This window comes from Lissotriton helveticus, chromosome 5_1, assembly GCF_964261635.1.
Source record: "Lissotriton helveticus chromosome 5_1, aLisHel1.1, whole genome shotgun sequence".
NCBI lineage: Eukaryota > Metazoa > Chordata > Amphibia > Caudata > Salamandridae > Lissotriton > Lissotriton helveticus.
The window spans coordinates 210,157,417-210,174,266 of NC_136065.1; the positions used below are offsets into that span (position 1 = coordinate 210,157,417).

At 44.3% G+C, this 16,850-nt stretch overlaps 1 protein-coding gene across 10 annotated transcripts in view; it reads right to left on the reverse strand.

Moving 5' to 3' along the window:
• EHMT1 (euchromatic histone lysine methyltransferase 1) overlaps positions 1-16,850 on the reverse strand; it is a 984,283-nt gene that overhangs the window by 363,362 nt on the left and 604,071 nt on the right. For all 10 annotated transcript variants that reach the window (XM_078642016.1, XM_078642018.1, XM_078642009.1 and 7 more), the window contains one exon: positions 8,040-8,146. In XM_078642016.1, the coding sequence (XP_078498142.1) occupies positions 8,040-8,146 (107 nt within the window). The remainder of the gene's footprint in view (positions 1-8,039; positions 8,147-16,850) is intronic.

A 16,850-nucleotide genomic window follows, 5' to 3' on the forward strand; every position in this document is an offset into this window, starting at 1 on the left:
TGAAAGGGAGGATCCTTGTGGAACGCCTAAGTCTACTGGCACAGGCGAGGACAGCACATTGTTGATCTTGAACTTCTGAGACCGGTTATGTAGGAAGGAAGTGAACCAATTGAGAACAGTCCCGGATAAACCCATTCTGGTGTTTAGCAGCTCCAGGAGGTTCTCATGTTTGACCGTGTCAAATGCTGATGAGAGGTCGAGAAGGATGAGGAGGCATGAATCATTGCGATCAAGAATTTGGAGGGTGTCATCAATTATGTGAGTCATGGCCGTTTCCGTGCTGTGTTTCGCTCGGAAGCCTGATTGATGAGGGTTGAGGAGGTCAAACTTGTCAATGTGTTTTGTTAGTTGGAGTTGTACATATTTTTCCAGCAGTTTGGCCAAGGTGGGGATGTTTGTGATGGGACGGTAATTGTTTAGGTCAGCCGGGTCAGCTGTAGGTTTCTTGAGTATTGGCGTGACTTGCCCCACCTTGAGGGAGTCAGGGATGAGACCTTGTTGAAGGGAACTGTTAATGATTTTGGTCCAGAGTGGGAGGAGCATGGGGGTGAAGTCTTTTACCGCATTAGCAGGTAGGGGGTCTGTGAGGTGATTGGAGGGCTTCAAGGTGCCGAGCAGTCTGTGCATTGCTTCTTCAGAGTAGGTGTCGAAGGACGTCCATGATGCGCTATTTTTAGGCTGAGTGTTGGACATTCTGATGAGGCCAGGGTTTTGGCTTACATCATTGAGGAGATCAGCTCTTATGTTGTCGGTCTTTAGCTTGAAGAAAGCAGAAAAGTCTTCACTGTGTGGGATATCGATTGTTGTGTTGTTTGATTGTAAGGGTTGCGGCTTTGTTTGACTTTTGACTAGTTCGAACAATTTTCTTGGTCGGTTTTTCGCTTGGTCAAGCTGGAGGCTAAAGAAGTCAGATTTCGCACGTTTGATTTTCCTAAAGTAGGCATTTCTCTTGTTCTTAAGCGTTTTGCGGTGTAGTGATGAGGGGTCAGTTCTCCAAGTGCGCTCTGCCGATCGCATAGAACACCTGTCTTCATTGAGTCTGCCGTCATACCAAGGGTTCGAGCTCTTGGTGGAGACTCTCTTTAGTTGCAGTGGGGCGGCTTCGTTGATTATTGAGTTCATAGAGTCGAGGTAGAGGTCGGTCAGTGATTGAACATCAGAGACACCAGCAGGGGGAAGGAGGAGCCTGTAGGTGTGGGGAGGTAGGGAGTTGGGGTTAAGATTCTCATGTCCCTTTTCCAGATATTGGATTTGGTGGGTTGAGCCAGAGAAGGTTTGACTTTTTCATTGATAAAGAAGGTGATGATGTGGTGATCTGACCAATCACAAGGTTGGATTGCCCCCAGTTGGGTAGAGTCCTCTTTGGCAATGATGAGATCGATTATCAAGCCTTTATCATGTGTTGGGCTGTTGCATATTTGGGTGAGGTCAAGCTCATTAAGGAAAGTTTTGAGACTATTCACCACTACGTCTTTCTGATCGTTCCAGTGGAGATTAAAGTCACCCAGGTAGATTTGAGTGATCTGCCGACCAGCGTTGGAAGTGATCGTGTCCATGAGTTGTTGGGTGAAGATGAGGTTGTCCCCAGGCGGGTGATAGATGAGATTAAGAGCACATACTGGTTTGCCCTCGCTGGAGATATCGAGGCAGAAGAGTTCACAGGAAGTGAAGGTGGGGGAGGTGACTTTGGTAACGGAGAGATTGCTCCTAAAGATGCATGCGATTCCCCCGCCCGTCTTGCCGGTCCTGTCGAGTCTGATGATGTGGTAATTGGGGGGAACTAGTATGTCCATAATAGGCGTGGAGGCTTCAGTTAGCCACGTTTCAGTCAAAATGGTTAGGTCAAGATCCATTGATGTGACGAGATCTGCAATGTCGGAGGAGTATCTCTGAGCCGATCTGCAGTTGAGAAGGATGCATTTGAGTCTGGGGGTGAGAAGGGAGGTCGAGTTTTCTAGAGATAGGGGGACTTTTCTGAGGTTGTTTGGGACAGAACTTCTGTTGCTTAGAGTTGGGTGCCTAAGGGGATTTGTGAGAATTGTGGGTATGGGGAGGTGTGTGGAGGTTATGTGTTTTACCGGACCTGGGCCAAAAGAGCGGAGGAGGGTGCATAAGTCGTGGTCCGACAGGGAGTTCAGGGCACGCCGGGGGCGGTGGGTGGTGTTGCGGGCCGGGATAGTGGGCCAGTGCGGAGAGAGTTGAGTGCGAGGGACTGTGGGGGCAGTGTGTCGTTTGTTAGATACGGTGGTGGTCGTTGTAGGTCGATGTTGTCTGGAGGGTGTGTAAAGAAGTTCTTTGATGGTGTGGAGCTCGTCTTTCAGTTGTAGGAGGGTGGATAAAATCAAGTCCAGAGGTGGATTGGGGTTAGTGTTTGTGATGTGGGCCATGGGCGAGAGGTTGAGAGGGGAATTGGGGAGCGAGTTAGGGGCGGTGAGGTGGGGTATGCTAGCGTTAGTGGAGGGCTCTGCGGTAAAAGTGGGTGGGGTGGCATTCGGTGGGTGCGGGAGTTTGTGGGCGAGGGGTGTGGGTGATGAAGGGGGAGGGTGGGATGTAATGGTGGGGTCGTCGGTGGGAGACGGCGCCGGTGAGTTGAGGGATGAGTGAAGGTTGAAGACAATAGGGGTGGTAAGAAGGAAGCGAGGGCTGAGTATGGGGGGGGAGAGGAAGGGGGATGTTATTGTATGGGGGGCTAGTTGGGAGTGTGGGGGATGATAGTGGGGGGGTAGAGTGGGTAGAAGATCTGCCGCGGGGGGGGGGTTATACTCCGGGCGGTGGTGGGTTCAGCGAGACTCGTGTGAGGTGTGAGGTGGGGGGAAGGGTGGGTAGGGGTATGATGGATGTATGAGGAGGAATGATCTTCGTCTGTGGGTGTGGGGGGGTAACGTTGGGTGTGTGACTAACTATAGCACTGGGGGGATGGGAGATGTGTATGTCATTCCGCTGTTGCAATGGGCAAGGCGGGGTATATTGAGGATTGGAGTTGGGGGGTGTTGTGCAGCTTGATGTGTGCGGAGTGGAGGTCCGCCGTATAGCGATGTGTTCTAAGAAAGTAGGGAATAGGTTGTCTAGTCGGTCCAGGTTCCTATCAGTGGCTTGGAGTAGAATGGTCCCATTGTTGTAGATGGTGATTGTGGTCCTGCCTGGGAAAACTGGGGATGGTGTGATAGAAAGAGTTAGGCCATGGGCGGATTTATTGGTGGTGTGAATAGTGAGAATGGAGAGGAACGCTTTCCTCCATTGTGCTCTACGTGGAGTGTAGAAGATGATATCGTTGTTCGTGGCTCCATTGATCAGTGAAAAGTAGGTGTCCACACACGGTAATTCGGGGTGTGCCTTCAGGAAATTGTGTTTGTAGTGTTTGGCGTTTTTTTTGGTGAGCTCAGGTGGGTAGATGATTTTGTAGGTGTGCTCGCCCAAGCGTTCCATGGTGGAAGAGGCGTAGGTAGGAGAGGAGGGGAGTACGTGGGTGAGCTTGTGCGGATGCGGGGCAATAAGCCTAAGTGGTAAAAGTATGGGCAGTAGGTGAGGATGACTAGTCTAAGATGGCCCCCCCAGTGGTGAGCTATTCAAAGATGGCCACCAGGGTAGCATATAGGGAGCCAGACGTAGTCCTTTCTCTATTGTTGATGTGCCTTAGAGAGATAGTTTCCCTTTCAGGGGCAGGTCGAGTTAGTCCATCCTCTGTGTTGTTAGGAGGGGAGGGGAGAGATTAGATTCCATGCTGATTGGAGGCGAGGAGGGAGACTTATCTCTGCTATGGTGACCTGTGACCACGTTGGAATGCAGCTTCATGGTCATCTGGTGGGCAGTGGAGGCGATTTATGGCTCCGGTATATGGCCCCCGCCATTTTAGGTAAAGGAGAGTGAGACGAGTAAAAAAGGATCGCTATGCCGCATGAATAGCTTGTGAGCAGATTGCTTTGCATCTTTCAGGGCAAGGTGTGTAGTGCCGGCATGCTCAAGATAGAAATTAAATAGTGTGCATGTAAATACCTTCAGGACTGTCAGGCTGCGCTGAGGCTGTCCAGATCAGACTCAATAAACCCAATTGTACTGAGGCAAATCCTCTATTCCAGTTGATTGCTCATTAAAAACCACGAAGAAACTCCAATGATGAATGATTGTTTGTCTATTATTTCGAGCGTTTCCAGGGGGGGGGGGGGGGGGGCTAATAAACGCCTTTTTTCCTTGTGCCGTCACAGCGCGATCCTTCCCGGGGCCGCCAAGCCGTGAACTAGCCGACCCGCCGCCCTACTCCTCCCTCAAGCCCCGTTGCTCCAGGTTGCTCCGCTGCCCCATAGCCCATCCAGCTCTCTGCTGCATACACTCCAGCGAGAGGGGGAGGCCAGATGCAGCTCCGATGCGGGCCGCCCCGACCCAGTCCTCCAACGCAGGGGACAATCCTCCGCGCTCTCAGCAGTGCTCGCCGGCCCCAGCGCCAGGTCTCTCGGGTGGATGGAGGCACCCAGTCGCTCCGCTTTGCTTCGCTTCTCGGAGCTCACAGGCAGCAACAGGCAGCGCCTCCCAATGCCTCCAGGCTGTACGGCCGAGCCTACAGACCCGGTAGACAGTCTCGGGGCGCCCGCCCCGCGAGCGGTGTTCTCGGGCAGTGGTAGGCAGCGTTTCTCTCCTGTCCCTGGGCAGCACGTTAGCGGCTGCAGCCCCGGCAGGCAGTCTCCTGGTGATCGGAGCTCAAAGGCGGTCACTCACGTCGTGCAGTCACGCCAGCATCCGCAGCAGGCTCTCCCCCACTGTCCAGGGCTCCGCCACAGCTCCGGTGAGAATTGCAGTTGTCCAGTCGCCAGAGATTGCCAAAAGTTCAGGTACGTGACAAATCCAGTTCCTTTTCAAAATCCAGTTACTTGTTGTTCAACCAGTTACTTGTCATAATCCAGTTACTTGTTTTTCTCGAAGGAGATGCGTGCTATCTGGGATAATTCCATCACAGGGATGCCCAGCACAAGGAGCTCCGGAATAGAGCTCCTACCAGGCGGCCATCTTGAGGGTTTTGTCTACATGTTGCAGATCTGAACAGAGCTACATTTTGGGAGATATCTGCCTTGTATCTGCACTGAGATATCCATGTGAGGTACAAGCCCAGTCAGTGTGGTATTATGTAAGCTCTGAACGCATACCAGTATTGGGCTAACAATACATGTTGTATGTTCTATTAGAGATGTCTTGTGGGAGCTTCGTGGATCTCTGCGAACGGTAACAGCAGTACACAGAGAAAGTAAGGATAGAAATGTTTTGCAAGACATATGGGAATGTCTCAGAGTTTGGATAGTACAGCATTATATGCTTCAGGATAGGGATGCATTGTCAACGTATGATTGCCTTTTAATCACTAGCTTAGCGGTGCAGAAAAACACAGAGGTGAATTGTGAGAGCTATGAGACTGACCCAGCTCCCACCTGCACACACATCTTGTAATAAAAAGTGTGACTTACTTGACACCAATAAATCGGGGTTAAAGAATAACTGCACCAGGAGCAAGACCAACCCGAATTGTCCTTACCAAAGGTAAAGTTTAGTCTTGTGGAGGTATAGGGTGAGCTCAATTTCTTATAGAAGTTATAATTTTCACAGAGCATCTCATGACTCGAAAATAATTCATTCTGGTTATTGTGTCATTTTTGCAAAATCGATTTTTTTTTTAAATGCTGTACAGCTAGGCAACATGTGTTTCGAGGGATACCCTCTTCAGGACTGATATTGTCTCTTAATATGTGCATCCATGCTACATTTTTACCAAATAATATCTTAGATGCAAGTCAAAGATTGACCTATTTCTGTGTCAGCAATGCTGTAGCATCTGCGACAATCACTAGTTACTGTTGCTTGCTTATACAATAATTTCAAGTAAAGTTAAATTTTGCAAAAAATACACAATAATGTACTTAAACTTGTCTCCTGTTTCAGGTTTACCCTATGTTCACAGTATATGGCCTCCAGAAACCAGTTTAATCGTGTGCCTGTTTATTATGCCTTCCAACAATTAAAACCTGAAAATGTAATCTGAGAGTTTCAAATGAAAAGTAAATTATACCTCTACACAGGATCACATGTGGCAGATGCATTTAAAAAAAGCCAAACAAGAAGCGATTCTTTCAAACTGGCCCATGTCAGATCAGAGTAGAATGCCCAGTCTTTGATTTATCTTTGTAGTTTGGTGGCTGTTCTGTTGTCCAATAATAAACTCAAGACTACAAATATCACAATGCAAATATGATCACGGCTGGGTAACCTGGTTGCTCGTGTGATGTAAGAGCTCCAGAAGCAGTAACACAATATTTTATAAGTATTTGTTTCAATTCACATAAATGGACTTCTCAGAGCTATGCTCTAATGCAGCCAAACCAAACTGTAGGTTGCGAGCTGATTTTATTGAGGGTTACAAAAGTTGAAGCAATAAAAAAATGATGCCTTTAAAATCTGTATTTATCTTGTCACATTTGCTGAGCTTCATAGAAGAGGTCAAATGTTAGGCTATGTCTTCTGACAAATTGCGGCTTATTATTTTAACATGGGGATTGGTGTTTACAAACGCACCTCACTTTGCAGACAGAGAAAGAAAAATAAAGTGTATTATGTGACAATCTTGCTGGGATAAAAAGAAAGGTTGTTTTTTGTAACACAACAAATTGCAAATACCTGTAAATGAACTTTACTAATACAGCAATTAGGAAAGCAAAAACAAAGCACTTTTTTGCAATTCTAAGTGTGATGGAAACAAATATTTTAATAAGAGCAAATCAGGGCACTTGACTTGATTCTACACAAATGTTAAGATTTTCACTGAAACCCTATTTCTACGCAATATAATTTATGTGCAATTTAGGTTTATCAGTAAAGCTGCATGTCTATGCAAATTTAGAGGCCATTTTTTAATGGAAAATGTGCGGTCTGTACATGACACACAATGCTTTCATTACATTTTTTAAAAATCGCACTCCATCCCTATTAAAGCTAAGTGGGCTGTGAAAGTTTGTTGTTCTAAAAATGTGGTCCAGTTTCTAAAAGATTTGGGAACACTGCTCTAATGTCTATTTTAACCACTCTATCACTTCTCTGACTCTTTTACACCTGTGATGGGCATTATCTATGATGCTTCGATGAGATCTGATATCTACAGCAGATGCCCATTGGTGGTCTCGGATAACAGGGATCTTGAGAAACACCAAAGAACAGTACTGGGGCAAAAGATAAGAAAGCATGTGCTGTGTTGTGGCTCCCGTACGCGTGTGGTGGATGGTGCCAGATCAAAGGGCAGGTATTCATGGGACACTCATCTTCATCAGATGCTCTTGAGTGGGAAGATGCCTGGCTCTTAACACTAGTCTGAGTTAAATAATGTTGATCAGCGAACTGTTCAGGTTCCTCCTTACCTTTTATTCATACAATTACATTTTTTAAAAGGCTAAAGCAAAGAAAATACGACGTTGAATTCCAACGGGCTCAAATAATACAAAATCAGAGATTTTAATTTATCTGATTAGTGAAAACTATTTTGAGTCAAGGAACCAAAACTCTGCATTTGGCCTCAAGTGAAAGAGTGCACATCTGTGTTTAAATCGGACTATATATTTTGCATATGCTTAGTCGACTCTTCACTTTTGTTTCAATCTACTCTCAGTCAAATTACAGATTTTAGATGAAAGAACAGACTACCGCAGACTAACTTACTTTGAGCTCAGCATTTGTCAAACCCACATTTTAGCACCCACATGAAAAAGCCTTCTACCCTACGTTCTACTCTCAAAATCTTTTAAGTGCGCATATGGGACTACTAATCTGAACTCTCAATATTTAAGTTTAGCCACCATGACAAGCAAAAATAGTCTAAGTCTGAAGGGGTTCCTAAACCAGTAATAAAACGAAGATGAAGCTTTATGCAGTAAAAAGAATGAAGTAACTGGAAAATAACTGCCAAGGGCAATGAAGTATGGTTTGCAACAAGCACTATGAATCAACACTGAAGCTTGTCACTCTCAGCCTTAAACGTAAAAACATGAACAACACTGTAATTCAGAACTAACCTGAACAAGCATGTGGCAGATATCAACATGTCCAGTCTCTGCTGCTGCATGCAGTGGGGTTCGCTTACTATGCTGATCCATCTTAAAGTTGGGGTCAATGCCATCCACTGGAGAAGAAAAAACATTGATGCATAAAGTTTTTCATAACATGAAAGAGCTTCCCACATGGAGACAGTTAGGTATAACACAAAACAAACCTACTTCTAATAAACAATAAGCAACCCTGTAATGTAACAATGCATGCATCAAAAAACTGTATGAGTAGGTAAGAAAAATAGAGGACAATCCATGGAAAAAATGTTGCTGTTATTTTGTTAATAACATTTATGTACACAAAATAAACTCTCCAAGTAAATCAAAAAGACAACATATACTCGGCATGTTTTAAGCCTCTAAATATCAATATATGAGGGGAAACAATGTAAGCCCAATGGTTAAAAAACAATGAGTCTATGAAGCAGACGTTAGTTACCCCTGTAGCCCAAATAGGTTTTTTTCCTTTTCCCATTTTTACCAAGAGAAGGCATGTAGCCTAGCACACAGAAAAGCAGCACTGACAATGTTAGGCTGCTCATGGACTACCACAATCCCAGCATGCCGCACAATGGCAGCTAGGTCTTCAGTGGGCTTCAGAGGTTTTGTTACAGTGCTCCGGTGCTGTGCGCCTGATAGAAATATTTTTTTTAAACTGTTCCTGAATTTTAAAGTTTGTAAAATGTACTATGCTGCCACTTAATACAATTCTAATTTGCACTGTGTTTGGTGATATACGGGGCACAAGCTTTCTCTCTACCACTTCCGCTTTCTTGTTGCGGTCTAGTGGTTGGGAGGGGAGTCTGCTGGCTTGATTGACGGGGTGGGGCGAGACACGCAAGGCGTACATAACTGCACGCTGGAGCGGCCACGCAGCCCAGAGAGGTTTTGCTACAGTGCTCCGATGCTGTGCGCTTGATAGAATTTTTTTTATAAACTATTCCTGAATTTTAAAATTTGTAAAATGTACTATGCTGCTACTTAAAAAAAAAATGCGATTCTAATTTGCACTGTTTGGTGATATACGGGGCACAAGCTTTCTCTCTACCACTTCCGCTTTCTTGTTGCGGTCTAGTTGTTGGGAGAGGAGTCTGCTGGCCTGATTGACGGGGTGGGGCGAGACACGCAAGGCGTACATAACTGCAGGCTGGAGCGGTCGCGCAGCGGGCACGCGTAGGCAAGCCCGTCTGCGCCCACCCACGCCCGAATGGCACCAGTGGCCAGGACCCCTGAACAAATCTTGACATACTCAAGTGCTGAACTGCGTGCAATGAATTATATTACACTGTATTTGGAGCTGCAGATCAAGAGCCGGCTCTCAGTTGAAGGTATTCTTACATCCCATCTGAGCGAGGATATAGGGATTGCTAGCCCCCATACGTGTAAAAGTAACAATCCCATTCAGAGCAATTCCCTGAAAGTTATGATGCCTAACACGCGGTCACTTCAGAAGCATTGCCTGGAAATATTCACCTTATTAAACGATGATTCGCCTGACATCCTGGCAGTTTCAGAAACCTGGCTTGATGATAACTCTGGTCCTAGTATAGTTGCAGCACTGCCAGAAGGCTATGGCGCCTTATGGCACAATTGACCTGATGTGAAAAGAGGTGGGGGAGTGGCATTCTACTATAAAAAAAGAGTTGAAAATAGAGAAATTAACTGGAGAAAATCTTGAAGGAGCGGACCTACTAATAACTAAAGTTTACACAGATACTATGAGTGTGGCAGTGGTGGTAGTATTCCGACCCCCGAGAACATCCCCCAAGTTGTTCACGGTTCAAACAACTCTTGGTGGTAGGGGATTTTAACTTTCATTGGGACCAACCACCTAGAGAAACATAAGCACAACAGTTGGATGAAATAATGGCCACACTAGGAGTTTACCAGTTGGTGGACACCCCCACTTATGGGAAAGGCCACACTCTAGACTTGGTCTGGTCCACTCAGTCACTGGTTAACCTAGTAGAGACATCCCGGTGTGAATGGTCCGACCATTACCTCATTAGGTTCCAAATGACCTTTACTAGCCGGTCCACCCATCCTCTGCCCAGATGGAAAACAATGCGGGGTTTGAATAAGATTGAGACCAATAGTCTGAGTGAAACTATAGGAGAGATGGCTCCCAGGGAAACATAGTCCGAAGATCCTGAAGTTAGCTGCGACTATCTATAAGCAACTGACTATGGCCATTAATAAACTGGCACCAGTCCGTAAAATAAATACAGGAACTAAGGGGAAGGGTGCCCCCTAGTTCACTGAAGAACTCGGGGGGATGAAGCCGACCCTCCGCCATTATGAAAGACAATGCCGAAAAACCTATGAGCCACAGACACTTTTGGAATAGAGGCTTAATCTTAGTAGTTACATAAAAGCCTTTCTAAAAAGAAAGGCCGAATTCTATGAATCCAGGATCTTGGCCGCCGATGATGAACAAAAGGAAACTTTCAAAATTTTAAAAGAGCTTAGCCAAAAGCAAATGCAAGAAGCCCCCACCAGTCCGGAACTATGTAATAAGTTCCTGACGTTTTTTTCAGACAAAGTCGGAGATATCCTAGCTGACATTCATAATACTCCTATCAATATACAGGTCCTGGTAAAACCACACATGAATATAATGGAATCTATTACTACCTTCCCTAAAATGGATCAAGACTCTTTGCTTTATATTGCATCGAAGATTAAGTCGGGCTCACTGGCGGATCCCTGCCCCCCCCAAGACTTTTAAACAAGCCCTGCCAGCGATTGAGGCAGACGTCCTTTCCCTGCTTAATCTGTCTCTGGAAACAGGGATAGTTCCCAGGAAACTTAAGGAAGCCAGAGTAATTCCATTACTCAAAAATGATGCCAGCATTGTGAACATTTTTTAGACCTATCTCCCAACTTCCTTTTATTGCCAAAATCCTTAACACCTTCAATGCTAAGGCAATTCCCGCTGGGTGCTGGTACTCGGGAAATACCATTGTTCATGACAAGGTCAGCTCGTCATAAGCACAGCTCCAGTGTACTGCATGACGAGCTGGCCTTGTCATTAGCATGGAAGTGGTTAAACAACATGTTCTTAAAACGTTATCAGGGTTTATGGACGACCACCACTTTTTTGGGGATAGGCAGGCTGGCTTCCGAGCCCACCATAGCACGGAGCTAGTGATGCTATCCGTGCTGGATGAAATCAGGCTCACAGCAGATAAAAAGAAACAGTGTGCCCTGGTCCTTTTAGACCTGTTAGCTGCGTTCGGCACGGTCAATCATGATCAACTCCAGACCAGAGTTCGGGACATAGGTATTGATGGGACGATTCATCAGTGGATTGCCATATTCCTGACGGACCGCACTCAAGTAATTCAGATGGGCGATTGCGTGTCAGATAGAGGGTCCTTAACCTGTGGAGTTCCCCAAGGGTCCACTCTATCACCACTGCTGTTTAATATTTACTTGCGCCCGCTGGTGATGGACCTGGCCCAGATGGAGTGTCAAGTGTTTAATTACGCTGATGACACCCAAATTATCCTACAAATCGAAAATACCCCCCGAGCTCATGCACGTGTACAAGATATTTTGAGATTCGTAGTGAGTTGGATGACTCGCAACTCACTAAAGGTCAACCCAGACAAAACTGAAGTGCTGGCCATTACCTCGGATAATAACCCATGGTCTTATCTCCAGCATCAGTGGTAAAAAGTCTGGGTATAAAAATTGACACTAATCTCTCCTTGTCTAATCAAGTTTCTACCGTCTTTGGGACATGTGTGGGCCTACTAAGGCAATTGAGGAAACTTTCATCTATCCTCTCTCTCTCCACCATGCGTACGGTAGTGACAGCTATGATCCTGTCTCGGTTAGACTATGGCAATGCACTTTATATTGGGCTACCGGATAACCTGCTAGACAAGCTGCCGGTGGTAATGAATGATGCAGCGAGACTGATTTTTAAACTCCCTAGATATACAAGAGCAACCCCCCTACTGCAAAAACTTCATTGGCTCCCCATAAAGCAAAGGATCAAATTTAAGGGACTCTGTATCGCCAAGAAGTCTCAATATGGACAAGCCCCAAGTTACATCAAAGAACGCCTTGTGAAGTATGTCCCAAGTCGCTCTTTAAGATCCTCTGCAGGGAATCAATTATCCTGACCGCGGTTCAATCTTTCGAGAAAAGGAGGGCGGGCCTTTTTCGTCTGTATTCCACAATTGTGGAACAGGCTCCCACCCTATCTTCGATCTGAAGAGGCCCTCCTGCCGTTTAGGAACAATGTGAAGACCCTCCTGTTCACGGAAGCCTGGGCTTAACTCCACTCAGTTAGATATCATACTTACCCGGGGTGCTGTAGCTTCCCTTCCATATAGCGCTTAGAGACCTGGTGGTATTAAGCGCTCTATAAATCACAATTAACAATAACAAGAACATGCATAATGAAGACTAGCTTAGATATTGAACCTTTTGTCTGAGGCTTTTCTTCCATTCCTTGGGCACCACCAAGGAGAAGGAGCAAAGATGTTTATGAATTTAACGAGGTTACCCTTGACGATCTTTGTGAAATACTAAAGTTTGATGCTACAACCAAGAAAGTAAAGAAGCACAATACAGCTTGTTGATGTAGCCATTCTAATTTATAAAGGTAAACATAGGTTTGTCCATGAACTACCCATCACATAGAAATACTTTTGGAACAGATAACAATTTAACCACCTACATCGCGGGCAATAGCTCATTCTCTGTTCTGGAAAAAGAAGAAGTTCTTCAACTTGATATTAATATGATTTAAAATGGATGCAAATATCCAAGATATCTGATCTTTTTAAAGAAGTTAAACTGATAGGTCTACAGGGGTTTCTTAAAATGAACAGAGGAAAGGAGGTATGCTAGGTACAATTGTTATAGAATCACAATGAAGTATGTATCTTCTAGGGATTTGAGACTACTGTTTAATTCAGCCGAAAACCATCAGAGTTGAAGGAGTGAAAGTAAATGACACCTTCACTAACTTCCACATCAATTAAACAGAACCTCCTACAAACTGGCATTATTTTACCAAGCACACATGCAGGATTAGGTGGACTAATTTTCTGCTAATTTGGCATTGGCTCCAAACCTTCGAGTTCCAAAAACTCGACAAGCTAGAATCCCAGAGTTAGATCTAGTGCCCCATAAGAGACACAAAGGGGCCGATTACAATAATACCAGTAAAGGTCAGAGCCTTTAAGGCCGCTTCATAAGGGGCCGGTCGGTTTCCTTTCCGACCACCTTATGATGGAAGTGGTCGGAAAGGACACCGGCCAGTCATTCCAGCTGGCTCCCGACAGGCTCGGTGAGCCCGTCTGCGAGTGAGAATCCAGCCTGTAAGCTCAAGGGCGGTTCTTTCCACCCTTGAGATTACAATGCACGGTTTCCGACATGGTTTCCATGCTGGTCGGTCTGACATGGAAACCATGTCGGAAAGCGTGTTAGGGGGCTCCAGCTTAGGGAGCACCGCTTACGGTTAGATGCTGTTAGATACTGTTGATCCCTGCATTTTGTGGCAGGCACCTTGAGGGGTCTGCCACGGGGTGCAGGGATGAATCGCACCTCCCATTTCACTATGAGAGCATGCATTACGGACGGTTTACAGTTGTAATGCATGCTCCCATAGTGAATTATAGGAATGCGACCGAACAGTGTTCGGTCGCATTCTAATCGGGTGGTTGGGACCGTCGACAGTGTGTTGGTCGAGACGGTACCATGACCAAGGCGGTGTCGGGCAGAAGGGATTTCGCCCAACACTGTAATGAGCCCCAAAATATCAAGACCGTTATTCTAGGTAATTCTATTTTGATAAGACTGGTTACACAACTTACATGTCAGTTTCACATTTCAGAAGCTTCTACACTGAGCATGCCCCACCAGAGATAATTCCCTAATTGGGATTTTCAGCTTCGAAAAAACTCTATGGAGAGCTTAAGAAAGGCCAAATATCCTGCTACCAGTCTTGTATGCCCTCAAGTGGAAAATATTCTGCATAAGATGTTAAGAGAAGAAAGCCAACCAGAGCATGTGCAGGAAAGATATGCATTATAAAACCTTCATCTGAATAACAATATTCTTCTGTGACTGTACAACTATCAGTGCTAATAACATACAGAAAATTCCTTTCTCAAGTATAATTTCTAAATATCATAGCTATTAAGTACTTTTTAGAAGGGTTCAAAATTAGCCCTGGGTGGTGAACTTGCGGAGTTTTTCTGCACTCCGTGGAGCACGCGGCGTTTAAAAAAACTCCCCTCTTTCCTCGCAAAATATGGCACTAAAAACAGTGCGAACTATGTAATCTAACGCACTCTGCCACTTGCAGAACTCCACAAAGTGCAGCTCAGTTTTTTTGTAACATCGCAGAGTTTCCTTTTGTACCTGCACATTTGTCCGATCACCTGCATCCATTTTAGAAGGCAATTGACTCAGTAGCCACAGTGTAAAATCTCATCAAATAATACAAATTCAAAGCTGCATCGCAGCTAATTAAAAGCTTATCCATCCGTACTTCCAAAGGTCATTTCAGATTTTCATAGACATTTCTTGAGCCTCTGTCCTCTTTTTGAGCTTTGCAATAGTGCTCTGAAGGGACCAAATACATACTTATTTGTGCCTAAATAGTAATTGTTTTAAATAAGGTAGATTTAAACCCTTGCATGTGAGACTTTCTGAACAACAAATATAGCCTTCACTAGATGGATAGTACCCTGGAGCACCGCTAGTTATCAAAAAGCTAATGGGTCCTTTCTGGTAAACAAACAACTTGTTGTAAGGCTGGAATGTCCCCATCATTAAGATTAGCATTGTAACCACATTGCAAACAGCTCAATCTTTTGGTAAGCATTATAAGTTTGATTCCAACTCCACAACTGTCCGATTTGCATGATTAGCTGGCTTCACACTGCTCAAATTTTCTCTAATTTACTGGTTAACCCTGATCTCCATGTGGGTGAGTGTGCTATTATATAGAAATAATTAATATAAAGACAATACCATGGTTTCCCAAGGTTCTCTATTTATTTCGGTCAATACCTTTGGAAGTTTCAAAGGCTAGGTTACAACACTTGCAATCAATTTGTGGGAAATTCATATGGAGTCCGGGTAGGCCCAGGTGCACGATGAGATTTATGACTTTACCGCTTGAGAGAGGGGGCCTTGCGGTACCTGATTTTCCATTATATTTTGTAACATGTTTTTTGTTGAAAATGTGGGTGTTAATTACTGGGGGAGGAGCTGTTAACAACGCCACGGCACCCACAATTTTTGAAATCCTTATTGGCCCAATCGGTAGACCATGCTTATTCAATGAACTGGACGGCAGCTACTTCAAACGTACACGATTTAAAGTATTGAACAGTGCGTTTAAAGTGTGGAAATCTATTCGCAAGCTGAAGACATTGGGCAAAATGTGATATTATACCCCCCTGAATGCGCTAAAATGTTTACCAGGAATATTTGGGGATAATATTTCTCAAAGCTGGAGAAAGAAAGGCATTAGGCATCTCGGGGATCTGTACTCTGCTAACGGACTATGTAAATCATTTGATGAACTAGTCTTTCAATATGGTCTCCCCAGGGTACAGTTTATTAAATTCTTGCAAATTAGGGATTTTTTATTTCGGATCAAAGTTAATATGCAACCTGATGCTGTTGTAGAGGGGGTCAGACGACAGCTTAAAATTGGAGCCTTATACCAATTTTTTCTTTCTGGAAGGCCAGACAACCTTGATAGGCATAATAGGAAATGGTCTGAGGGTCTGAGAGACCCAGATATTGGGATTAAGGAACTGATTGTTATGTCCAGAGAATCATTAATGTCCGCAAATTTGAAAATTCAGTTTAAGACTTCATTTGATTTATATTATACCCCCGCACGGATGGCAAAGTAGGGGAATGGGTATGATGGAAAATGTTTTTGGTGTGGAGAGGATGAAGCGGACAGTATTCATATTATTTTTAGATGTGACAAACTTCATAGATTTATTACAGATATTGAAAAGTTGTTGTCTTTGGTTATAAATTTTCCTGTGACCATTAGTCCTGCTATGATGTTATTGGGGAAGTCGCCTACAGATAGCTCTATGAATGTTTTAAATCAATATAGATATATATATTTTTTTTCTATGACTGTGGCTCGTCTCTGCATAGCAGCTTAATGGCTGCAGAAAGATCCTCCAAAATTTGAACTCTGGCGAACCAGAATGTATAATTTGTATAAATTGGAATGGGGTTTATTTTCTGTTAAAGGGCTCAGGAAGCGACAGATTGGTATAAATATATGGGGGCCTTTTCGTGAATACTATGAGGGTTGATTGATATGAGATGAATCGAATTGTGTATTGACTATCTATGTGATTCTGGATTACTGGTATAAGCTGCCTTTTCATGCTCACGTTTGGATGTATTGTATGTATTCCCTTCCTTTTTTTTTTCCTCTTCTGTTTATACAAGGTTTCATGTAATCTTGCTGCTGTGAAACTATAAATAAAAAAATAAAATAAAAAAGACAATATCATGAGCAAACTTATAATCCTATTCTTCTTATTGGTAACTTCCCTGAACTCAAGAACAAGCCTTTAGCCTTCCCTTTTAACCAAGAGTGCAACTATAAATTAGCAATTAAAATACTTACTCCTGCATTGCACTCACAATAAAAAGTCACAACAAACTGCTCTGCATTGTAGGACAGTAGGAGCATACTTACAGCCTTATGATAGTCTTCCTAAATGCACCATTTTCGGATTTATTTTTCCCTTTTTTAAGGAAAATTTA